Source organism: Drosophila gunungcola (genome assembly GCF_025200985.1).
Source record: "Drosophila gunungcola strain Sukarami chromosome 3L unlocalized genomic scaffold, Dgunungcola_SK_2 000003F, whole genome shotgun sequence".
In the NCBI taxonomy this organism is placed as follows: domain Eukaryota; kingdom Metazoa; phylum Arthropoda; class Insecta; order Diptera; family Drosophilidae; genus Drosophila; species Drosophila gunungcola.
This window is the reverse complement of record NW_026453179.1, coordinates 6,303,528-6,328,810: the sequence shown is the minus strand read 5'-3', so window position 1 is coordinate 6,328,810 and position 25,283 is coordinate 6,303,528. Positions and strand designations below refer to the sequence as shown.

Genomic DNA, 25,283 nt, shown 5'->3' with positions numbered 1-25,283 from the left:
GTGACAAAATAGATATCATAAATTTTTAAAAATGTTACTGAGCATAAATGTAAAAAAATATTTTATTAAACTACCTAATTAGCATTTAAGAAGAAAAATATAAAACCTTTACCAACTCTTTTAAAATGACCAAAATTCTAGATTCCCGCGTCCGTACTTAATGCATTCGATTTTTGAGTTTTAATCTGAATGGAGTGCTTATGCTTGAACTAATGCTGTTAACTTAAATGCATATTATATTTTTACTATTGGGTAGAAGAAGCTACCAAGTGCAAATCGAAATCCTTAACCGTTCCGAAAATCTGAATACTCAAGCCAGAGGTAACCCCAGTGCGAAATCATATACCAAGCGCTAGCACTCAGTTAAAAACCCCATGTATGAACCCCTGACTGCGAATCGAAGTCGGTCGAGTGGGCCTAGTAGGCGATCCTGCCCAGGCGGGTGGATGGCAACGAGGCGGGCTCCGAGCTGGGAAGCTCACCGCACCTCTGAAGCCAACTCCAGGCCTGGCCACACACCACACCGACTCCGGCCAACATTCAGAAGCAGTTGCTGCGCCGCTTTGAGGTCGTGGTGTCCGTGTCCGTGGTCGCATGGGTCACGGATCCACCGGTGGCCGTGGAGCTGATGGTGGACGTCCTGGCGGACATCGCTGCTGGCAGCAGCCGGGCCGTGTTCTATGTTTTCTTGATGGGCTGGCCCACCGGGGCACTGGCCTTCGGGGTGCGGGACTTCTTCACCAGGAAACAGGTGAGGAACTCAATGGGGGAGGGTATCTTCTGAAGGCTCTCCTCCGAGCTGGAGCTGGACTTGTGGCTCTCGGAGCGCAGGTTGCTACACTTTGCCTTGCCACTGGCGCCGGGTCCGGTCTCCAGGGCATGACGATAGTAGTTCTTGCAGCATTTCTTGGACAAATTGTACATGCGCACCGTGCGATCGATGTTCTCATCGTCCTCCTCCTCGCCGGCCTTTAAATTCAGGCCCATACCGCCCACGCCCACATCATGCGAGTGGGAGTTGACCATGCTCAGGCCCTTGCGATTAGTGGTGGCGACGGCAGTGGCGTCGGCAGTGGCGGTTGCACTCGACGGCTGGGCCTCAACCGATGTCGTCTGGTTACCCTGCTGTACCAACTGCTGTGCCAGCGCCACCTGCTCTATGGGCAGGTGCTCCTCCGCCGGCGGCTCCTCCTCCTCCAGATTGTTCTGCGAGTCGTCGTAGAACTTATAGCTGCGGTAGCGAGTGTGCCTGTTGCCCGCTGCCTGGGACCAGTCCCGACCCGATCCCGATCCCGATCCCGTCCAGTCCGTGCTGGCGGGCAGGGAAAGCTGGATAGTGGGTGTGCGATAGTACTGGCGGTGCGGGTGGAAGCCCAGGCCAAAGTCGTCCATGTAGGACTGCGAGTGTATGTTGTCCAGCTCGTCGGCGACGCTCAGGAGAAAGGGTAGCGTCGACATGGTTGCGGTTATTTCAGTGTTTCTCTGCTTTTTCGGGACTTTCAACACACCGTGTTTTGGCGCACCAAAAATGTAGGTATCTATGCTAGGTCGGAGGGATTAATCTCCCTTTCCGCACACACTCTCCCAACAAAACTGCACTTGTTTGCTTATTTACTTTTCTCTATTTCTATTTCCTCTGTTTGAGTTTTTTTTTGTTGTTTTTTTGCAAATTTTCCTCGGCGCTTTTCACTCCGGCCAACACGACTGCACGGACTCGAAACTGAAACAGAACTGAAGGAAAATGCAATTTCCAACTAGCACACGACGTCGCATTTGTGTTCATCGTGGTGATGATGATGATGATGGGGAAACTCCTTCGTGAGTGAGAGAGAGGGTTTCTCTCTCTGCGCTCTCTCTTTCTCTCTGTTTTGGTCACGCGCTCAGGAAAACCCGATGCAGTCACTGGATTTGGGTTTATGTTTTGATTTCGCTGCTGCAACGCGGCGTATGCGTGATATTTTTGTTAGGGCCCCGAGGCAAGGCGGCGTATGCGTGATATTGGGTGGGTGGTTTGTTGGTTCGGTAGGGGGATTTTCCCAGTTCGCGCCTTATTGTCATTAGTTGAAGGCCCTCGCCAGCCGCATGATTTCGTTTTGGCCTCCAGCGTCTCTGCAGCGTTTTGGCTTTTCGCGAGTTTCACTTTTTTTCTTGTCTTTTTAAGCGCGTCCATGGACTGCAGAGCGAAGGACAACACGAAAAGTGGGTGGTGGGGATGTCCTGCGGCCCTGGAGCCCTTTAGGTATATGTATATGTGTGATACAGTGGGGGGAGTGGAGGTTTGTGCTAGCAGGATAGAAAGGCGGCGAAATCTTAGTGCGCAATAATTCATTTGCTGGCACTTCTGTGAGCTACGAAGGTTGCGTGTTTCTAAATTGCCAGCTAAATCAATTCAATTTTTGGCTCGTTATAGCGTTTTGTATAACGTTATTCGGATGAACAAGAGCATTCTGGTAGAAATGATATCTAGTAGCATCCAAATAGGTTTACGCGTTTAATTGTATTACAAAATTATCTAAAGAAGAGGAGAACTTGCTAATAACTTTCAGTTAAGTTTTAACTATATAACAAAATAATACAAAACTTATTTTTATTTATTTTTTAGTGTTTTTCATTTGAATAAATAACGCTGCATAAATATTCTAAAATAAACATTAGAGTTAACGTAATTACGTTTCTTTCTGGCTATGCTTCGCCTCTAGACATTAAGTTCAGCAATGAACTGGATAAGGCTGACTTCATATGACTTCATATGAAACCCTTACCTATTCATGAGCTCAGGCATCTAAAAGAAACTGAGTGACGAAATGGAAAAAAGGATATTCCAGCTCCAAATTGGCCTGGGTCGAAAGGACATTACCAGCAGCCTAGGGGCGGAAAAACCCGGTAAAAAACTGCATCAGAGCACACTCACAACAACTGAAGAAAACATACAGGCAGATATCCAGTTGGTGTCCTACCTAGCAGTTAGAGACACTTAAGCCTGTGGTGAGCGCCTGTCGTTCGTCCTTTGTACCACTTATCGAGAGCAATAGACAGCGAGAGAACGAACGAGTCGACGAGAGGAAGGGCAGCAGCGGCCCAGCTGGAAAAGGAGGTGCAGGGCATAAATCTTTTAGCACTTTATTTGACACACTTTCAGGTCGGAAAGCGGACGGATGGTCGGGTCGACATACAGACAGATAGACTTATAGACAGTCAGCACAAGGACCAGAAGGGAACGTCACATGCTCATCAATCGGTCGCTCACATTAGCAACAATGCAGTGTGATGTCCGTGCACCTTGGAGAGGTAGCACACGGAGAAAAAAATGTACAAAAGTGTCAGAGGAAAAATACAAATTTAAACCATCTTATTGATTTATTAGCCGGAAAAAAATTGCGGATTTAACTTTATTAAGATTAGTCTTAAACATTCATAAAAAAATTGTAGTATATTTAGGTTATAGTTTATAAAATATATTGGACATACATTTTTATACGTAGTAATTGTAATTTAAATTTAATTTTTTTATACTTGTAATACGTTTTTCTTCCTGTGCACAGGGGTTCAGAGACTGGCAGACGATGACAGTTGACGATAAGCGGTCGAGTGGCTGAATCCTTGTGTGCCTCGCCCACTTTTACCCTTTTTACTAAGCCTCACAAATGTTGTGACTGCCTTTGGTTTGTTGTTGGCCAAACAAACACTGCCGAGAAAAAGGCGAGAGGAGAGCGGAAAACGGGCAGAGAGAATCAGCTGAACCTTCTTCACGTTGGCCTCATTTGACTCTAGCCTTTTTCTTCGCTTAATCCATTTAATTGCATTTTTGTTTTTTGTACTTTCTGCTGTAGCAGTTAAGCTACCCCATTTGTTCTTGTGCATTCCAGTGCTCACAAGGCGTATGTGGAACGTGAGAACGAACTACGCATACGCCCCAGTAACCCATTCGTCAGGGCATTGAAATATTCATTTGCAATTTGGTGGCTAATGAAAATTCGTTAGAAAAGCATTCCGAAAGCCACCCATCACCCCGCCACCCGACTTGTCCTTGTGCCACTTTCAATCCAACTCTTCCGACTGAGCGACTGTCTGACGTTTCGTATCAAATTATCTATAAATTGCGATTGCCTAGACACGCCATCAATGCAACGGAAAATCCTCAGCCGGAAATGGAGGAGGAGCTGGGTGTGGATAAATTCAGTTCGTGTTCGCTGATTGTTCCTTTTTGCCTTACATTGTCGTGTGAAGTTTTTCATATCACTCCATTGAACATATGCACGGATAGCTAGTGATGGTAAAAGTCTAAGTAGTACCCAAATAAATATACATTTTGCTAAATAATCATATTTAGGATTTTTTAAGTAAATACGTACAATATATTTGGGAAATCTTTAATTTTGTAGCAGTTTTATTAAAATTTTTTAAATTAAAATATGTTTGTGTATTTAAAATTGTGTTAATTTTACTTAGCTCATATGCTGCATTTGTTTTTCAGTTAATTTGTCATGAATTAGTAAGAGGTATTGCCCCCATCACTGCTTACAGCATATACATATGCACACACTAGTACAATCAATTTGCCAATGAGAAAATAAACAAGGAAAATACGCAAAAAAGAAGAAAAAGAACATAAAACTGCCTTCTGCCAAGTCTTGCCATTTGCCCGAGATTTGAATTTAATTTTGAGGTCAGACAAAGGCAAAGAGTTTTGGGCTTGGGGAGGTTGTTTGTTCCTCAAGTGTTGCCTGCATAAAAAATGCAATAAATATTTAAATTACTATATCCACATGATGCACGCAAATGGAGAACGAATCCACAAGAGGTTTGGCAGAGGAGCGGGGGACTTCTCGAAAAACTAGGCTAAATGTGGATCGCACTACAAAATAATTAAAAGAAATGTTGCAAAGAAATTGAAATGAGTGTGGAGTGTCGAAGTCACATAAAATGTCGAGGAATGGCAAGGAAATGGCTAAATGTGGATGGCAGAAAAAAAAATTTAAAATAAATGTTGCAAAGAAATTGAAATGACAGTTGAGCGTCAGAGTCATATAAAATGTTGAGGAATTGGCAAGAAAATGGTTTTTAATCAGTAGAGAACAAAGAGGCATTTTTAAAATAAGATTTATTTTGTTATCATAACATGAACGAATTTGATAAATTTTTGTAAAAAATTTATTCTAGCTGTAATAAAAATAAAATAAAAAAGGATCAACATTTTTTTCAGTTGTGATGATAACATTATAAATTTCTTATACCATATAACCTTCTTAAGGACTCTTGACATACTTTTTGTACAGAATATATGTATTAAATTAAAGAAAATATTTACCATTTTATGCCAAATAGTTGAGGTCACGTCTCTATCTTTTTCTATCACTCTGGTTATATTTTGGCATTTGTTTATTATTTAAAGCTTTACATTTTTGCACAACATTCGAAAAATTTATGCGAGGAACAACAGCAACAAATACAATCACAATAACAAAAACCACACCGAAAACTGAATGGACAACAATCGTGTCAAGTTCAACAAAAGCTTCACCCGCAGCCAATCTTACAAGTTTTTACATATAAATTTCACGGCACGCACAGCAATTCGAAAAACCTGTTAATGCGTTTGTCCAAAAAAATAGTGGATACAAGAGGGGGTCTTGCACCCACGCCAACTTCAAAAGAGTTAAAAAAGAGACCCCCGGAAAGTAAAGAGCTGAAGAAAAGAGTATCTTTAAGCTTGAAAGGGTCGAAGGGCAGGAGAATTGCATACTTACAGAAGTTAGATGTTTCTGCAATATTTAACATATCACATCACAATTAGAATTTAAAGTAAATCTTTTTGGAAAAAATACAAGCTCTTCCACCAATCTTATAACTTTGGTGGCCAAGTAATAATAATTTATATTGAATTAAAAAATGGGTATAGAACCAATTATTTATAACATTTATCCAACTTTTTCCTCCATTTTGTATTCTATGTACCCAATATATCCAAAATAGTTAAAACCAAAATTTATAAGTCACAAATTGAAAATATTTATCCAACCGTTTCCTCAATTTTTTTAGTTTATATTGACATAACGAAACTAGTTTATAACAAATTTACCCTAATGCCGTTTTGTGGCCTCCCTGAATTAATCGAAGTTCTCTGATTAATAGCCTCACTATAAATCTATAACCGAATAACTTCTATTAAACAGAGTGCATCATTAGAACTGTTTGATGCCAGATAAAAGAAGACAATATTTTATTTTCCAGGGTCATGTCTCATCCACCCCATGGGAATTTCCATTTTGGCCAAAACAAATATAGCGAAAAAGTGGAATGACAAAAGCTTGCACTAATTTGCTAATGAGCGGCACATCCATAATTTAAGTGAAATAAAATGTATAGAAATATTACAAAAGCAGAGAAAAAAGTCGAGCAACTAACTGCAGACGTGTTGCTCATTAACGGCTCGAAAACTTAATGAAAAGCCCTCGACAAAAGTGTGGAGGAGCGCTGCGCATGCGCTCTTTAATTTTTAGCCTCTCAGCGATCGGTTGGCCTAGGGCTTTTGGCCGAAAAACTACAACCTACTACTGCTGAAAGCCATAAGTCAAAGCATTGTCATCGCAGCTTGGCCTGAACTCTGCCAGTCGTCAGCGGTTGTTCCGAGCGGTTGGATCTCCGGTTAACAAATTCACAAAAAAATACCTACACTACAAAGAAAATCTCAATAAAAAATCGCTTTTAGGGCCGCCCCGCAATTACTCAAGTATTTTAGTGTTATTCTGCTGATTCACTTCGCTTTGTGACGGAAGTTTTTCCCATTTTCCCCGTTCGCGTGCGGCCATTAATTTGAATGTGCACCTGATTTGTATCGCAACCGAAAACCGTCCACCATTTTCCGGTCAAGTTCGCTTACGTTAACCGAGAATCAAATAAAAATGTCCCACCATTAACCACGTTTGTCATTTGGCCGGCGATGCCTCAATGGGGAAGACCAGAAAAAAGCTACTCCTTTGGCGCGTGTGAAGTTGTGACTCGACCCAATTAAGCAAAAACGCAAATATAATTAACAAAAATATTTTAATTATACCAGCTGATGGCGGAAAAAAGCTTTCACTGCAACACAACAGCCAAACCCGTTTTCGTACTTAAAAACCTGCATAGACATATATACGAATACAGTTGCTGCTCTTACTATAAGGGACATAATAAGATATAGTAAAAGACAGCAGCCAAGCGGCCGCGTCGCGTCGCATCGCATTCGGCAACTTGTTTATTTCAAAATTATATATAACAAACACCAAAAAAAAGCCCCAAAACGGGTATCTTATAAATAGTGCGCTTTGTTTCGGCACACAACCACAAGATCGACACCCCAACAACAGTGGCTCTCACTTGACGTAGGTCAGGCCAAAGCTCTGCTCGATCAAGAAAAAAAAAACAAAAAAAAAGATTCCATACCTGTTGCCGGCGTTTTGATCGCCAAAAAGAGAGGGAACCTGATAAATGGGTCTCGCCCCATCTCCGTAGACTCCATCCATCCGTACGATCGTCTCTGAGAAAATGCTCCACTGGTCTCTGATCGTCAGCGCCCTCGGCGTCTGCGTGGCCGCCTTGGGCGGCTACTGCGGTTGGGTTCTCTTCCCCAACATGGTACACAAAAAGGTCGAACAGGTGAGTCCCCCAAAAAGGTGAAGAAGAACCATACGAGTATACGGAGTATATGCGGCCTTGGGTTCAATTACTTCATTTTCCAAAATAAAACTATCAAAAAAAGAAAATGAGATAAAATTCGACAAAAAAAAACAACATTCATTCCATTCGTTAGGCTTTTTTTTTAGCTCTCTACGTTGCTTGTCACAATAATGACGACACGTTAATTAGAATTTCAGCAGTCATTTGTTTAAAAGACATTAAATAAAAAGATTTATTGGAATCTCAAGAGTTAATGCAACAGTTCATTTTTAAATGTATATACAGAAATATATATAAATGTATATACAGAATTAGAACCTAATTCAAAATTTGTCGACTATATAATGTATATTAATTTACAATTAATTCCGATTTTTTCTATTTTCTGAAAACTAAGTAACTCCCATTAAATGCCGAAAAAAAACTATGACAGAATTTTATTTATGAATTCTACAAAGCAAAGTTTTTTCTTAATTTGAACTAACAAGCCACACCTTTCATTAGAAACTTGTCAGTTTCTAAGCCAAATATTTAGACTTCAAAGTTCACACAGATTTTTTCTCTCACTGACCAAACAAAAGAAATATAATGATTCTATTGTTGACTCTTGCTGACTGACAAGTGGCACAACGAAAGCATTATGGTGATTATTAGCTTAGTTGCAAAGAATAATAGTTTGACTAGCGATGAGTCAAAGAAAGTTCAAAGTACCAAGTAGTGAATAAGAAAAAATTAACGATCTGTCTACAGATTTAATTACTCAGTGAACGATTAGAATACAAACAGGTTTGCTTATTTTGCTAGTTTATAAATTCATAAGCTTTGGTAAAACTGAAGGCATTTGCTTTATAATTTCCTTAATTACATGACTGTTTTATTGAGAGTCCCACCACCGGATCATGCATTATTGACATGCATTATTCGAGACACACCAAATTCTGATCTATAAAGTTCTGACGTAAGGAATAGCACGACAACCCAACATTATCCAGCTTATCAATAATGACATCTTTGACTATATAACCCACCGGCTGTCAACCGCCCAAACCATTGCTTTCCACGCTCTATAACAAGTCTAATTGCCGGCCAACAAGTGGAATATAACTTTATTTCCCTTGTATATACCCGAATATGACATGGAATAATTACATATAGCTGGAATGGTAATACAAAACCTATCCCTTGGGTCACGCTCTCGCCGAATGCCAAATGCAATTGAAATGCCACGAGCAGTGCGAATTAATTTGCTAGTCAAATGCACTTTATTATTATTGCATTTTCCAAACCATTAGAGCCAAAAACAAAAACTCAATAACGATGCATGTTCTTGTCCTTCAACGCATTTAATTTATGACCAATTTGATATGTGTGACATTGGGTTTGTTCAAGAACAATTATTTTACTTCGACTAAAAAGTTGGCTTAAAATGTTTTGTATTATTTAAAATAAAAAAAATTGTCTCGCTTGGCATAGCTGGTTTTAGGTGAAAATTACAAAATTAAAAATGATTTATTTATTACAGTTAATTCACATGTTAGTATCCCTAGTAAATAAAGATACAAAACTAATTACAAATTAGATATGGCTTTAAGGTAGCTAATTTTTTAATCTTCTCCGGTTACGAATTTTAATAGTAATTTAATATTTCTTTATTGATATTTATCAATAGCATATTATTGATATTCATCAGTAGCATTAAATTCATAGGGACTACAAAATATTTTATTTTATAGTACTTCATGATGTTATATGAAATGATACACTTTGCCAAGTGCAAAAACGCTTACAAAAACGCTCCCATCGCTGGGCACACGCTACCTAAATCAGGCGTGACATCTTCGGTGCTCATTGCCAAGGCAACTAGAAGTACTTGGGTTGACTTTGAGCTGAGGTTTTGTTTTTTATTGCAATTAGAATGCAAACACAGAGTTTTATCTTTTTGGTATCCACTTGTTTTTGTGGCTCTGTTTGCTCTTTTTAATTGTTGTAGCCAAGCCAAGTTAATTGCCCTTTTTTTGTAGCTCTGCCCCTGGAACTTTGTTTGCCACCCATAACGCTTTCGGGCCGCAAAACTCTTTTTACGAGCCATCGTTAGCAATGAACTTCCGTGTGTACGCGTTCGAGATCCCATCTAGAATGGCCAAAATACCCTCGAAATCAGAGAGCCTTCAACTTGAAGGTGGACCGTCCCTTGCACATTAACCATTTCTATTTGAAATTCAAATGCAGGCGCCAAAGACCCAAAAACAGATGGCCAAAACAAAGGAGTCATGAATTGAAATTGAAATTCAAAGCAATTGAAGTCTATTCGATGGCCAACAAAAATATTGTTGTGCAATTTAGCACGCCAGCAATGCCAAGCAATCAAATTACTTTTTAGGCCTGATATTAGCCATTTATCATTTATTATTCTGACCCATATTTTAGCTACTATTATTTATTAAAGGTTCCTAAATGTGTATATGGATTTTAATATTTATTTTAGCAATTCATATTTTAATGCCAAAAATTTTTTTTTATAATGTTTATAAGATTCAGTTTTATTTAAATATTAACATCTTGTTAACGTTTATTCGCAGACAAAGAAAATCATTTTATATAGTTATAAGACATAGAAATTGGTTTTATAAAACCTGAATAAATTGTTAGGATTTGACCACGCATAGAAAATTTTTATAAGTAATACAATAGTAAACAAAAACATTTAACATGTTTGATGTTTTGAAAACTGTTAATCAATATATTAGTATCATTTTTTTGTTATATAATTTTAAATATGTTGGAACATTTTAATTTATTAAAAAAAAAAATTTCCTATTTGCCCCTTTGACCCAGCACATTCTTGTCCCAAATCGAGTCTTTAGCTTACTTCAAATTTTGAACACGTTTCGCTTCGACCAGTCGCTTTGCCAAAACCGCTCTGTTTCGCAAGTATTATTTGTAGTTTTTTTCTGAATGAATTTTGGGCCATTGTCAGCCGTCGTCTGAGCCTCTCTTTGGCTCTTGAGGTTAATCAAACGTTTTGTATGCTCTTCGATATGCTGAGCTGAACCGAACTGCGTGTGCATTGACCTTGGGATCTGCCTTAGTCATATAAATATTTACCCAGATTTTTGTGTAGCTTTTTTGACAATTCTTCAATTGTATCAAGTGCGAGGGGCAGACCGTAAAATTATATTGCTGGTCATGTTTTGAACTTGTTTCGACTTTTATTTATGTTTTTTCGGTGGGCCTTTTTATGTTTTGCCAATTTTTTCTGTTAGCTGTTTATATTTTTCTGGCTACTGGGTTGTAAAAATTAAAATGGAAGGTTAACAGCAAAGGTTGTTTTAGCATGGGAATATTGTTTCAGGCAAGGCTCAGAAGCTCACCCTAATTTTCTGTATTGTTTTGATAAAACGCAAAATTAAAGCAAATTTTTCACTTGGTCATTGATCTTTTCTTTTTGTTGATTATTATCAATTATAATTGACACAATAATAAATATCAATAGGAATTGCTTGTGGAGACAAATAAACAAAATCTATAAAAGAAAACAGGTTCGAATTCAGCTTCGCTTCAGTTTCATACCGGTGCTGATGTTTTTGATTTGATTTTTATTGCCATTACGGCGTCATTAAAGTCGCGACTTAGTCGCGTGATAATCAACGTAAAAATTTGGTCTGATAAATATTGATATTACTTAGCATGAGGGACCCAAAAAACTAAACAAAACCTGTCAAAATAAATCTTATAAAATAAGAGATGGATAAAATGTAAACAAGTTCAGCTTAAAACGACAAACAGTTTATCAATATAAGGTTTTTAGGCCCTAGCGTATCAGAATTTATTTGAATATTTTAAAAGGGGTTGCTTTAAATGTATTCATATTTATAGATAACATTAAAATGAATTTTGTTGATTTTATCTTATATTTGCAGAGCGTCGTTATAGCAGATGGCTCGGAACAATATAAACGTTTTGTTAAGCTGCCTCAGCCATTGAACTTCAAAGTCTACATATTTAATGTAACCAATCCGGATAGGATACAACAAGGTGCCATACCCATTGTCGAGGAAATAGGACCCTATGTATACAAGTGAGTAAATAAAATATAAAAAGAACATAAAATATATAAATTTTGTTATTTTTTTAGGCAGTTCCGTCAGAAGAAAGTTAAGCATTTTTCGAGAGACGGATCAAAAATATCGTATGTGCAAAATGTGCACTTTGATTTCGACGCAGATGCCTCGGCTCCTTACACCCAAGATGATCGGATTGTGGCGCTCAATATGCACATGAATGTAAGTTAAAATAAAAACATGTAAAAACCAAATTTATAACATCAATATACCTCCCTGAAAATTACAATATTAATACTAAATTTACAGGCATTTTTACAAGTATTTGAAAGAGAAATCACAGATATCTTTCAGGGTTTTGCCAATAGGCTAAACTCCCGATTGAATCAAACTCCAGGTGTACGAGTCCTGAAACGATTGATGGAACGTATTCGAGGGAAACGTAAAGTAATTTTATCCACTACTAATTTAATCGAGTGTAAAACCCTCCCAACTGGTGATGGTCTATCTGACAAAGGAACCCGAACAAATTCGGCTTTGTCTATGTAGATACTGTATGCAAAGATTTACTAATTAACATGCCTTGGTAAATTTAACTTAATGGTAATGGGTTTTCACGGTTCTCCGATGGGCGATACCATCGTCCGGCTCTGTTTGTCTTTGTTCTGCTTTCGGACCAGCGATTCCACAGATTTATTATTCCTTTTATTTACCGTTTTCAGTTTGTTGTTTATTAATTATGATTTTACCCCAGACGTGCGTCATTGGACATGGGGGATATTTTGGATAGACTCTTTATAGGTCATTAAGCTAATGTTTTTTTTTAATTGCTGATTTATTGCGCCGATTGTGTCGGATTAAGAGTTTTGGGAGTGGGTTAGGTCGGAATCGCAAAAGGTGTTACAAAGGATACACTATTTGACATATGTGGTCAGAAAGAAGTATTATTTATTTATCAGTCATATTTAACTAAAAATACATTTTAAAATAAGATTATAAATGCATTTTAACCGATTCTAACCGCAGGATTTACACTTCGACGTATTAAATTATAAAATCTTGATAAATAAGTAAATGTATATATATTTTTTAAAATTTCTACATGCATCAACATACGTAATTTAGACAAAATTGAAAGCAAAATCTAAACGATTAAAATTAGAATCAAAAATTCTATTGAATAAATATTCAATGATTATATATATTATAAAAAAGATGGCAAAAATCGAATTTAATGATCCCAAAACTTATAGCTCCCTTTAGCTGGGTACATGGCATCATAATCAGCATTGTCGATGGTGTCAAAGTAAGTTGTCCAGCTTTTCTGATCTACTGCCAGCTTTAAAACTGTTTAATTATATTCATTGCAATTCGGCTCATCTCCTACTCAAAACTGAAAACTTCAAAATGCCAAAGTCAAGATCATTCGCATCAGTCGTAGAACAGCAAAAATTTGATTGGCATTCGCCTTGGGTTTCTCTCGTCTATGTAAATATTTTGATAAATTGTCGACTCAATCTGGCGACTGGCGAGGAGAAATCAATGGAAACGGCAGCTGAAACCCGAATAATTGGAAACGTCAATTTTCTCACGCATCCAATGCAAAAACATAATTAATAATACCAAATTTTAGCTTGTGCCTTGCTACTAATTTATAGCTAACCGCCCCGCCTGCTGCTAATGCTTTTGAAATATTTGTAAATGTTTAAAATTTGCTACCTTGCCTTTTAGCTTTGGTCATTATTCGCAGCAAGTTCCTTAATTAACGCTGTTCCTCTTGGAAAACTTATATTTTTAACAGTCTGTCCTACAAATATCTGAGAATGATCCTGGCCTGGCTTTACTCTTGGTCCACTTAAATGCCAATCTTAAAGCGGTCTTCAACGATCCAAGGTCAATGTTTGTAAGCACCTCGGTGAGGGAATATCTCTTCGATGGAGTGCGTTTCTGCATCAATCCTCAAGGAATCGCCAAGGCTATTTGTAACCAGATCAAGGAGAGCGGTTCGAAAACCATTCGGGAGCAGAGCGATGGCAGTCTGGCCTTCTCCTTCTTTGGTCATGTGAGTTTTGTTGAAAATTTAAATAAAACCGATAAGAAATCCTCTAGGGCAAGAATAAAAAATAATTTTAACTTTGTCTTCATTTTCTCCTATAGAAAAATGGTTCCGGACACGAAGTCATTGAAGTGCATACTGGAAAAGGAGATCCCATGAGAGTGTTGGAGATCCAAAAACTGGATGACTCGCATAATCTACAAGTGTGGCTGAATGCAAGCACAGAGGGCGAAACGTCAGTCTGCAATCAGATAAATGGAACTGATGCCTCAGCCTATCCACCATTTCGTCAGCGAGGGGATTCCATGTATATCTTCAGCGCGGACATTTGTAGATCAGTGCAGCTGTTTTACCAGGCAGATATTCAGTACCAGGGAATACCTGGATATCGATACTCCATCGGCGAGAACTTCATTAACGACATTGGACCAGAACATGATAATGAGTGCTTTTGCGTTGACAAATTGGCGAATGTGATCAAGAGGAAAAATGGATGTCTATATGCGGGTGCTTTGGATTTGACCACATGTTTAGGTGAGTGATGATAACGATTCTTTAGATTCAGATTCATGCACTTCCAATTATGGAATCGGTAAAAGAATTTTTAACAAAATCTAAATAGAATTTAGAACGCATTTACCTATCATAAAAAATTTGTGCAGAAATTTAAAATCCGGTTCAACACCTTCTATTTAACAAATGAAAAAAATCAAACCATTCGGTTTATCAAAAAAATATTTTTTACTACTTCCTTATTTGTTTAAATACAAAGGTATGCAAAAAATTCAAAACAAATGCCTTAATAAAATGAATGAAGCGTATGCTAGCAAATATCGTCGACTAAATTTGACACATTTTTCCTTTAAACACCAAACAAAACTTTTGAAAAACATTTATGTTTCGTCTTCAGTTTTGTTATCTTCCGCTTATCTTTAGTTCCTCATGTTATGTCACAGTTTACTCCAAATTAGCATTTCAAAAAAATTCCATAAATTTAGTGGATCAAAGACTTCTGTGTCGCCGATCTAGCTTTAAATACGAATTTGGGTATTTCAGCATACTATTGCCCTATAACAGAAAAATGTATAAGCCGTAAAATATCATCGTAGTTAATATTTCCACAAAATTAAAAAAACTCAAATATTTATTTGTTTGCTACATACCATAAAAGTTGCATTGAAAAATAATTTTAGTTTAAAAATACATAAAACAATTTGTACAAACATGAGATGAGCATTTCTAGATTTGGGCGATTTCCATGAATGAAATGTCAAAAGTAAGGCAACAATGGTTCCCCCAGTTCCATTTCCTTAAAGTAAAACTCACTATTGATTTAATTTTTCGTAGAGTAGAGTATTGAAAATTTGGCACAGAGCTTATCGAAGCTTTATTATTTAATTTAATTAGCATTTTATTTATGTTGATAGTTTAGGACTTGGCAGTTTGCTTGTGATCTTATATTTTGTGACCACTTAACTTAATTATAAATATTAACGATGGTTTGATCATTTTCAAAAAACTTTATCACTAATTGGAGCAGTGCGATTTTAAACACCACATGGTCACGACTAAAAATAAACAAAAGACTTAAACAATGAACTTTGGGTCTTTTAGAATTTTTGTGATCGTATACGCAGGGAAACCGGAAATATTTCGAATAATATTTAACAATTTTTACTCTTGGTATTTTGTTATGCAAATGAGCGTCTTGATGTCGGTGTTGTGTTTGTTTTATGGCGATTAACTGGTGAGGCAAACTACCCCAGAAGACAACTCTGTCATCAGCTTGTGGTCGATTACCTCAGTAATTAATAGGCAGCCAGTTATAAATCAAATGGTAACCACGGTACCATAGTTGGTGCCAGATCTAGTTTGGCTTTTAATGCGTTTATATGCAAATTAAGTGCTTGGGAAGTGCAAAGCGAAGGCATCAAGAAACACAGCTCATAAAATAAAAAGCTGAAAAGGCATTAAAATCTCCAAAAGATCTCTATAAACACGCGCTAGCTTCGATCAGACAAATTGCCAGCGCTTTTCATTAGGACGTTGATTTAAGCACGGATTCCGATTTCGATTCTGATCGCGAATCTGTGTGGGCTGACTTTGATCTTCTTCGATTGTTTAATTTCTTAATTAACACTCCAGATTCTTTGAGCAAAAAACGTTTTGCTTCGCATTCTGAATTAAATTCCCCTCAGGCATTGCGCATTTGAAATCAAAAGTGTTGCCTTTTCTTCAACTAGGGGATATAATGAGCCGCTCTTCGTTATGATGTTCTCAAGTGCTGTGAACGCTCTACAAATTGAATCATTAATTTTGATTTTTATAATTTTTTTTCTAGACTTTTTTGTTTGGGTGTTTGCCGATCGAGCACGTTTCAAACTTGAGATTCTTTTGGTTGATGCCTTCCTTTCGTAGTGTTTTTTTTTTTTTTGTTTAATTGTCGAAACGTGAGTTAACAGTTTCAGTAATGAGCATTTGAAATACTTTGTCGGATGAGGAAATTCTTACAAATTGGTTCAGACATCACAAGTAGTTAAGTAAATAAATAAATGTTGTTCTCCGAAAACGTGATGAGAGGTTAAGAAGCTTCCGCAACTTATGAAATATTTTCCAATTAAATTAATTAAATTAAATATAAGTATCTGGCTTGATTGAGGTCGCAAAATCCTGTTTTTCGGAATTAGTTTAACAATGTAAACAGAATAATTAAAATGGAATGCAGTGAGACGCTCAAGGAGCAGGTTATGCAAATCAAGGAGTCTGCTTTATAACGCATCTTTTAAGTAATATATATTTTATTGTTATCTCGTTACAGATGCCCCTGTAATTTTGACATTGCCTCATATGCTGGGCGCCTCGAATGAGTACCGAAAAATGATACGAGGCCTCAAGCCAGATGCCAAAAAGCACCAGACTTTTGTGGATGTGCAGTCGGTAAAGTGTATACATATATTTTCAATCTAGAGAAATCTTAAAAATATATATACAAAATTTAATTCCCTTAGCTGACGGGCACGCCCTTGCAAGGCGGTAAAAGGGTTCAGTTTAACATGTTCTTGAAGAGCATTAATCGCATTGGCATCACCGAAAATTTACCCACAGTTTTGATGCCCGCCATTTGGGTGGAGGAGGTTGGTTACATCTAAACAATATCTCAAAAATATTTATATTAAATGCTTGTATACCCTTTATTTTTCCTTAGGGCATTCAACTTAATGGCGAAATGGTGGCCTTTTTTAAAAAGAAGTTGATCAACACGCTGAAAACCCTCAATATTGTCCACTGGGCGACCTTGTGCGGTGGCATTGGTTTGGCGGTCATATGTCTGATATACTATATCTACCAAAAGGGGCGTGTCGAGGAGCCACCCGTGAAGTAAGATGTTAATCATAAATCCGTATTTGTTATTGAGTGTTATGTAAAAATCTATTTGTTATGTTATTATGATAATTATGGATGTAACACACGCAGTTTTTGTCTACGAATTTGTATATAATTTATTTTTTTAATTGTGATTCTATTGTATTGTGATTTAGCGTTTACTAAAAAAAAAACAAGAAAAACTACTACGAATTAACCAAAATGTTGTTTTCATTTAAAACGTAAACAGTTCTTGAAACTGGAATATTTGGAACTTTTTGCTACATCGGGGTATTCCATTGAGTGAATTTGGATTTGCGTTTAAAAAGAAATGGTAAATGTGGTATTAGTAATAACTGAAAGATATTTAGATCTAATACAATTGGGAATTTTACATTTTAAAACATTTCGATACCTGCTACACATGAGAAACAAATTCGGGAGTTCTCATGAATATCCCAACCCAAAAAGTCTGGTTGCCAAGGAAAATAAATTAAAAAAAATATATTTAAACATCTCATTAAATCTTTTTCGGACTTCTAAATCAATGCTAACCACAAAATTCACATTTGCATAGCCAAAGCCAAACCTTGATCCATCCGCCTCCCTTCTTCTTGGCAATGACTCAAGTTCAAGACCACTTAATGAGGGAACCCGGGTATTAATCAATCAGCAACAGTTTTTCGGCCCAGCAATTTGCACAAAAAGCGGCAATTAAAACACAGTTTATATTGCATCAAATTGGCTATCAGAGAAACACCAAAAACTTGCTCAACGGAGGCAAAAAAAAAGGTAAAACAAATTCCAAAATGCGACTTGGCCAATCGAGAGATGCAAACAAAATATTTCACTCGGCAGATAAACAATGCTGACCCAAGGTGTTTTTGCATTACAATGTGATTGAGACACTATCCATGGGGTGGGGTCCGCCCCGGATTGATTGACAGCAGCGACTCGCGCCTGTCGATGTCTTGATTGAGTCTTACGAGGCGATTAAAAACGCGTGAAAAGCGCTCGCGACTCTCCCACTGGCTGTCCCATAAATACGGGTATTTCAAATTCAAATTTAAATTCCATCGGGCAAATGGGCCGCTAATGGCCCAGCGACTGCAGAACTTTCTAAATAATTTTTTATGCTTGATTTGATAATTCTGTTGCCTTTCGCGCTTCCAAATTTTGTGGGTTCTTGAGTGGCCGAGAACCTTTTCACAGCTGTGACCGCCGTAGTAATTATGCAACAGCCACAACCAGTTTGTCTCGCTCGGCAGTCGACGTCGTCATATTCAAATTGACTTTGGGCTGAAGATGCCATCGCCGGAGACTTCAGTCGTCAACGAAACGCGCAAACGCACGCAGCCAGCTGGTGAAATAAATAAAATAAAATAAAATAAAATACATTTGAACGGGCCAAAAAAAAAAGTCGAGATACACGCGTTCAAAAAATCGCTGTAAAATTTGAATTTCAAATGACCTAAGGATCCTGCTCCAGTTGTGTGGTGTGCCTTCTGTGTTCTATATAAGAGTGATAGCGGTGGGTTCGAGTGTCAGAACAGATCAAGATGTGGAGTTGGCCGGTGGTATTCGCACTGCTCCCGCTCTTGGCCACGGCCACGGCCAAGGTCTTCGATCGCTGTGAGCTGGCCAATTTGCTGCAGCAGCGATTTGGCCTGCCGGCCGTCCAAGTGGCCACTTTGGTGTGCATAGCCCAGCACTCGAGTGACTTTAACACTGCCGCCTTTGGCGGTGGGGCCGGACTGGGCGGTGGCTCCCATGGTCTCTTCCAGATCAGCGATGTCTACTGGTGCTCGCCCCCGGGACAGGGCAAGGGCTGTGGCCTGAGTTGCTCGAGTTTGAGGGACGACGACATCGCCGACGATGTCCAGTGTGTGCGACGGATCTATGCCGAGCATCAGAGGATCAGTGGAGATGGCTTCACCGCCTGGCAGGCCTACGGAGCCTACTGCCGCCAGGATGCGGCCTCCTATGTGGCTGGATGTGGAGGTCTGGGCAGCACAGCCCTTCAGGTGGCTGCTTCCTACCAAAAGCCGCAACAAGTGCAGGTCCACAGCCATCCGGCGGCGCACTACCATCAGGTGGCCCAAGTCCAGACGCAGGGCAAGATCTACAGTCGCTGCGAACTGGCCCAGGAGCTGTTCTACCAGCACAAGCTTCCCATGCCCCAGATTCCCACCTGGGTGTGCATTGCCCAGCACGAATCCTCCTTCAACACGGCTGCCGTGGGTCGCCTGAATGCGGATGGCAGTGCGGATCATGGTTTGTTCCAGATCAGCGATCTCTTCTGGTGCACCCACGAGCAGAGGGCGGGAAAGGGCTGCCAGGCCACCTGCAATCAGTTCCTGGACTCCAGCATAGCGGATGATGTTCAGTGCATCAGGAGGATCCATCAGGAGCATACGCAAATCTCGGGCGATGGCTTCAATGCCTGGACCGTGTACAAAAGGAACTGCCTCAATCAGCACTACGAACAGGTGGCAGCCTGTTTTGCCAAGCCACCAGCCCAGGGCCACCATCCCAACGCCATCGGGGGAGGTGCTGTGAAGCCCAAGGTCAGCTATGCCTATCAGTTTGCCCAGGTGCAGGTGCAGCAGAGACCGACTGTGAATCAATATTATCGACCTGCGCCACCCGCCCCGAGTTACCAGACCAGTGTGGCCGCCTATTCGGGTAACCCCTTTCTCCGACCACGCCCCTTTCAGCCTCAGCCTCAGCCTCAAACTCAAACTCCCGCCCGACAGCATCCCAATGCCATTGGAGTGCCACTTAGAAACCAAACCCCTGCTAACCCCTTCTACATTCAGAAACAGCCAGTACAGTATCAGCCACACTATCAGTCACACTCCCAAACACACTATCAACGCACGGGTAAAGTTTACAATCGCTGCGAATTAGCCCAAGAGTTGTATTTCTCACACAAGTTTCCCATGCAGGAATTGGCCACCTGGGTGTGCATCGCCGAGCATGAGTCCGCGTTCAAAACGGCAGCTGTGGGTCGCCTGAACGCGGACGGTAGTGCGGATCACGGGCTCTTCCAGATCAGCGATCTCTACTGGTGCACCCACGACGAGGGCGGCGGCAAGGGCTGTCACATCGACTGCAATCGACTGCTGGACTCGGACATCTCCGATGATGTGAAGTGCGTGAGGACCATCCACGAAGAGCACACACGGATTTCGGGGGATGGGTTTACCGCCTGGACTGTCTACAATGGACACTGCAGGCATGAAAACTCGAGCTGATGTAGCCAGCTGCTTCGAGGATAAAGATCCTGCCTCGGGAAGTCATCAAACCAGCCAAGGGAAACGAACTGGTCAAGAACGTAGCTCCAACTTCGAAGGGTAAAATCTACAATCGCTGTGAGCTGGCCAAGGAACTTTACCATAAGCATAAGTTACCCATGAGGGAGATTCCCACTTGGGTTTGCATAGCCCAACATGAATCCTCTTTCAACACAGCCGCTGTGGGGAAGCTCAATGCAGATGGCAGTGAGGATCATGGCCTGTTCCAGATCAGCGATATTTACTGGTGCTCCCATGACCAGACCAGTGGCAAAGCCTGCCACATTGAATGCGATCGTTTGCTAGATTCAGATATCTCCGACGATGTGCAGTGCATTCGCACAATCCACGAGGAACACACACGACTCTCAGGAGACGGTTTCAACGCCTGGACTGTCTACAATGGGCATTGCAGGAACCAGAACTTGGCCCAATTGAGTGACTGCTTCGATGGAAATGAGATTGCAGAGGCGGATAAGATCAGCCCTTATGGAGAAAAGCCACAAGTGAAGCCCCATCAGTCAGTGCTGGAGAAACCACAGCAAAAGATAGCCACCATTCAAGACTATGGCGGTAATCCCTTCCTGCAAAATCTGCAAGCAACTAAGGCATCTCAAGCTCATGTGCAGCCCACCAAACTCACAAATAAAATTACAAATAATATTTCAACTCCCAAGGAGGCACAAACCAATAAACTCTATGCCACCAATCCATTTTTAAATAATCAAGTGAAAAATAAGCCTACTCCAGCGTTGGGGTCTGCTACTTATTCTACCCAAAAACCCGTGTATGATAGCAATCCCTTCCTGATAGACCCTGGTTCAATTACACACTCTGTTATACCTTCACATTCTTTAGAGGAAGTCAAACCAAACGACAGTTTGTCCTATGCCCATAATCCATTTCTCAGTCTTCTTGGCAAACCAATTGTACCTGCTCAAGCACCCATCAATCCCAATCCCAAGACCAAGCCCTCGAGCCCAAGTAAAAGCCCATCTAAGCCCTCTCAGCTGGCCAACAGACCCTATGTCAGCAGCGACAGCTTCCGCAACGAAGTGATTAAATTTACGGCCACCTCTGCGGCAGTGGCAACAACTACAAGCGTCACAAAGCAATCTGTAACAACAACCACAAGGAAACCCTTGACAGCGGGCACAAAAAAACCAGTCTCAACTACGGCCAAAACAACGAGCTTGCCGCTATGGTCATGGCAAACTTCTACGACCGCTAAGCCCACAATAACAGAAAGTGGTAATCGCTACACAGCTACAACGAAAGCCTCTGCACCTTTAACAACTACTCGATCAGTGATATCCAACAAGCCAGCTCCTCCTACAACTATTAGACCAACTAGTCGCTCAACTAGTCGAACAACTGCTCGGCCAACTACTGCGCTTACCATCCGAGCGACAGCAAGCCCAAATACTTACCTAATCACTCAACCAACTACTCATTCAGCAATTCGTACAACTACAAGTCCAGGAACTCACTCAACTACTCGATCAACTCTTCGCTCAACAACTTATTCAACAACTCGCCCAATTTCAACGGCACGTCCAACCATTCGTTCGACTACTAGCCCAACTAGTCGACCAACCCCTCGTTCAACAACTCGTTCAACTACTCGTCCAACAACTCGTCCAACCACTCGTCCAACTACTCGTCCAACCACTCGTTCAACTACTCAGTCAACTACACGTCCAACCACTAAGACAACTACTCCTCCAACTAGGAGTTCAATAAACAATCAACAAAAATCAACAACAACGAGAACTTTATCTCGCTACACAACAGTAAGCAAGCCCACCACTCGGCCAACTACAACTACTCGTCCAATTACAACCACTCGCTACATTCCAACAACTCGCCAATCTTTAATAACCAAAACCACAATTCGCTATGCGGCCTTATATTCGCCAACTTCTCGACCAAATGCAACAACAAAATCTACCACACCTACACGTTTGCCAAGCAAGTCCACATACAACTATATATCCGTAAATAAACCCACCACACGCCCAAATCCTACCACTCGTTCACCCACAGCCGTTCGTTACTCACCAACAACTCACCAACCTTTAACGACGAGAACCACAACTCGTAACTCAGCGATAACTGCACAAGCCACTCGTCAAGAAAGCACCACACCAAGGCCATATTTATTTACCTCAACAACGAAGAAGAGTGCAACTACTAAAGACCCCTTTGATCACCCATTTTTCCAGAAATTCAAAGCAAAGTTTGAGACTCAAACACAAAGTCCGAAAATCAAGACCACCATAAGCCTAAATCAAAATCAAACCACCAGCAGTCCTTATTATGCCAAATATCAGGAAAACAAGATGAAAACAGGTGCCAAAACCGTTCTTTCTTACGATTTCGGCCAAAATCGAAACACGACTAGGCCTAAAAGTGCCTTCGATGTCTACCTTAACTGGAACAAAAATTAAGGGGGTTTCCATTAGTAAGACACTTTCGAGACTTGTAAATATGCGTTATTGATCGATGTAATACTTAGCATAATGGCAGAATACTCATACATTATTAATCCGTAAGCCTTTATATAGGATTTAGATAATAAAATAAAAATAAACCAATGCGAATGCGAAATGTACGAAAATTAATTCAATTTTTAGAGACTGGTTGTCGGGTCAAGCTGACAACGCGCCAAACGTCGCCAAGTGCGATTGGATCGTGGCTTTAAGCAGTGGCTTTGATTAATTTTCGTTAACCCGTTTTTGTCCGAGTCTTGTTAACATAAATGCCGAGCACAGCGACAAAGACAAAGCGGGCCAAAGAACTGCAGAGATAACGTGTTTCGAATTTGGACTGGGCTCCCCAATAATGTTCTTTAATTTTAGCAACTTATCAAATTGTATTTTAAATGTAAAGGTGTGAAGCGCACATGTTGTGACGTCTGTACACCTTTGACCAATATTTTAAAAAAATACCTTGATTTTGTTGGTAAAATTACGATCTTTTTAAGGCTTATTTTAGAGATATTTGGCTGATTTTTCCTTTTATAGTTTGAATTTCTGAATAGTTAATTGAATTGATAGCTAAAATTATTATTTGAATTTCTAGCCTTAAAATATAATGATTTTTCTAGTTATTTGAATATTGTAAGTCTCGTTTTCCCGGTAAGTACTTGGGCTCTGTATAGTTTTGGTAGCGACAAGCTTTCGGTAGAGGCGAAACACATCATCCAATACTTTAGTTTATTGTCAAGATTAAAAATACATCAAATATTTAAGAAACATTATTAAAAAAATAATTAAAGTCGACAAGTTTCTTTAACAACTTCCTATATATTTCCAGATTATAAATGTTAATTTATACTTCTATAATTGCACCAACGACTTCAAAATTTACTTCCTACCAAATTACCGAATTTGTAAATGTATCGGCAATATTATTATTATACTGTTAAATATAAAAGGACATTAAGGGACATTTTTTTAATAATTAAGTAAATATCTGTTCTTGTTGCCCTGCAAAGGTTTAAAGCATTAATAAAATTACAGCGACCATGTGTTTTACGTGTGTAAATATCTATCTACGCCTAGCATACATGGTTTGAGTTTATGATAAACAAACGATTGAAGCCATAAAATGGTTTGAGTCCAACTAAGCTTAAAATTTGTTAAAAACTAGTTTATAGGACAATCGAACAAAATACATAAAAACTTAAAAAATTCTAAGAATGCATATTTGGTAAACTTTAAAGACACAAAAAAACTATTAAGTTGAGAAGGTCATGGTATGTTTAAATAGTCCTGGTTATTAATAATTAGGTCTTATTTTAAGTATTTCTTAGTAAAACTGGCAATTAACGTTTTTATTTTCAGTTTATTATTTTCAAATTAAAATCTTAATAAACAAATTTTTTATGTTATTAACTTTTATTGCGTAAAGTTTATATTTTACGAGTCATTTTAAATTTAAGCGCGAAGTACAGCCTAAAGAAGATGTTGTTTTGGAGATGTCCAGAATGTTAGAAGATCTTCCACTGCACACTGAACTAGATTAGCTATTTTCGCTATAAGCCAAAACATTTTGGCGACTACTTTTATTAAACCTGTTAAGCTTGAACTTCATCATGTCCGCCAACATGAGGGCATGGTCCAAACCGGAGAATTAAGTGTATCTACCGTAAGGTAACGTATACATCAAGTTACAAGACTATGGGTTCATTCTGTTGAATTATGTCAAATAAAAACAAGAAAGGAAGCAAACTTCGGCAAGCCGAAGTTTATATACCCTTGCAGCTATTGCAAGAATTAAATATTTTTGAAAACATTAAAATTATGATTTACTTGCGTATATGTCTAAAAACATTGAAGCAATGATGATTTGCAGCTCAATTATTAGGTAGTTATTTTATATAATTTTATTATTTCTATGGGAGCTGTATGATATAGTCGTCCTATTTTGATGAAATTTTAACCGTAATTCTGAAATATTTATCCATTACTATATGTCGAAGAACTTATAGAAAAATTTAAAAACACCAAAGTTATAATTTTTTTTATTTACTTTTATGATTGTTCCTATGGGAGCTATATGCTATAGTCGTCCGATTTTGATGAAATTTAAACCATAATTCTGAAATATTAAACCATTACTATATCTCGAAGAATTAAAAAAAAAATTAAAAAACAGAAAAGTTATAATTTTTTTTCATTTATTTTTATGATTGTTCCTATGGGAGCTATATGCTATAGTCGTCCGATTTTGATAAAATTTAAACCATAATTCTGAAATATTAAACCATTACTAATTATCGAAGAACTAAAAAAAAATTAAAAAACAGCAAAGTTATAATTTTTTTTCATTTATTTTTCCGAT

The 25,283-nt window shown here is 39.0% G+C and overlaps 4 protein-coding genes across 10 annotated transcripts in view; 2 read left to right on the top strand and 2 right to left on the bottom strand.

Moving 5' to 3' along the window:
- Positions 1-25,283, bottom strand: part of LOC128258827 (signal peptide, CUB and EGF-like domain-containing protein 1) — a 51,477-nt gene that overhangs the window by 24,340 nt on the left and 1,854 nt on the right. The window lies entirely within an intron of this gene.
- LOC128258834 (uncharacterized) lies at positions 262-2,229 on the bottom strand. The gene has a single exon (XM_052990763.1). The coding sequence runs from the start codon at positions 1,456-1,458 to the stop codon at positions 679-681; it is 780 nt and encodes a 259-aa protein (XP_052846723.1). The 5' UTR covers positions 1,459-2,229; the 3' UTR covers positions 262-678.
- On the top strand, positions 6,580-17,356 carry LOC128258831 (sensory neuron membrane protein 2). Of its 4 annotated transcripts, XM_052990756.1 has the most exons (10): positions 6,580-7,638; positions 11,580-11,737; positions 11,795-11,942; positions 12,030-12,162; positions 12,974-13,026; positions 13,522-13,782; positions 13,878-14,310; positions 16,595-16,713; positions 16,785-16,910; positions 16,982-17,356. In XM_052990756.1, the coding sequence occupies exons 1-10, from the start codon at positions 7,528-7,530 to the stop codon at positions 17,156-17,158; spliced, it is 1,719 nt and encodes a 572-aa protein (XP_052846716.1). In that variant the 5' UTR covers positions 6,580-7,527; the 3' UTR covers positions 17,159-17,356. The 4 variants fall into 4 exon arrangements, with proteins under 4 accessions (XP_052846716.1, XP_052846717.1, XP_052846718.1 ...); XM_052990757.1 differs by lacking the exon at positions 12,974-13,026 and having other exon boundaries at positions 6,581-7,638; positions 12,030-12,167; XM_052990758.1 differs by lacking the exons at positions 12,030-12,162; positions 12,974-13,026 and having other exon boundaries at positions 6,581-7,638.
- On the top strand, positions 18,540-23,045 carry LOC128258824 (uncharacterized). Its single transcript, XM_052990725.1, is given in 3 exon segments — positions 18,540-20,378; positions 20,380-20,424; positions 20,426-23,045. Coding segments are annotated over 3 exon segments (4,185 nt in total). The 5' UTR covers positions 18,540-18,698; the 3' UTR covers positions 22,886-23,045.

Coding starts and splice junctions, on each gene's coding strand:
- LOC128258831 (XM_052990756.1), top strand. CDS start 7,528: ATGCTCCACTGGTCTCTGATCGTCAGCGCCCTCGGCGTCTGCGTGGCC. Junction 13,783..13,877: donor CCTTCTCCTTCTTTGGTCAT/GTGAGTTTTGTT, acceptor TTTCTCCTATAG/AAAAATGGTTCCGGACACGA. Junction 14,311..16,594: donor GGATTTGACCACATGTTTAG/GTGAGTGATGAT, acceptor ATCTCGTTACAG/ATGCCCCTGTAATTTTGACA.
- LOC128258834 (XM_052990763.1), bottom strand. CDS start 1,458: ATGTCGACGCTACCCTTTCTCCTGAGCGTCGCCGACGAGCTGGACAAC.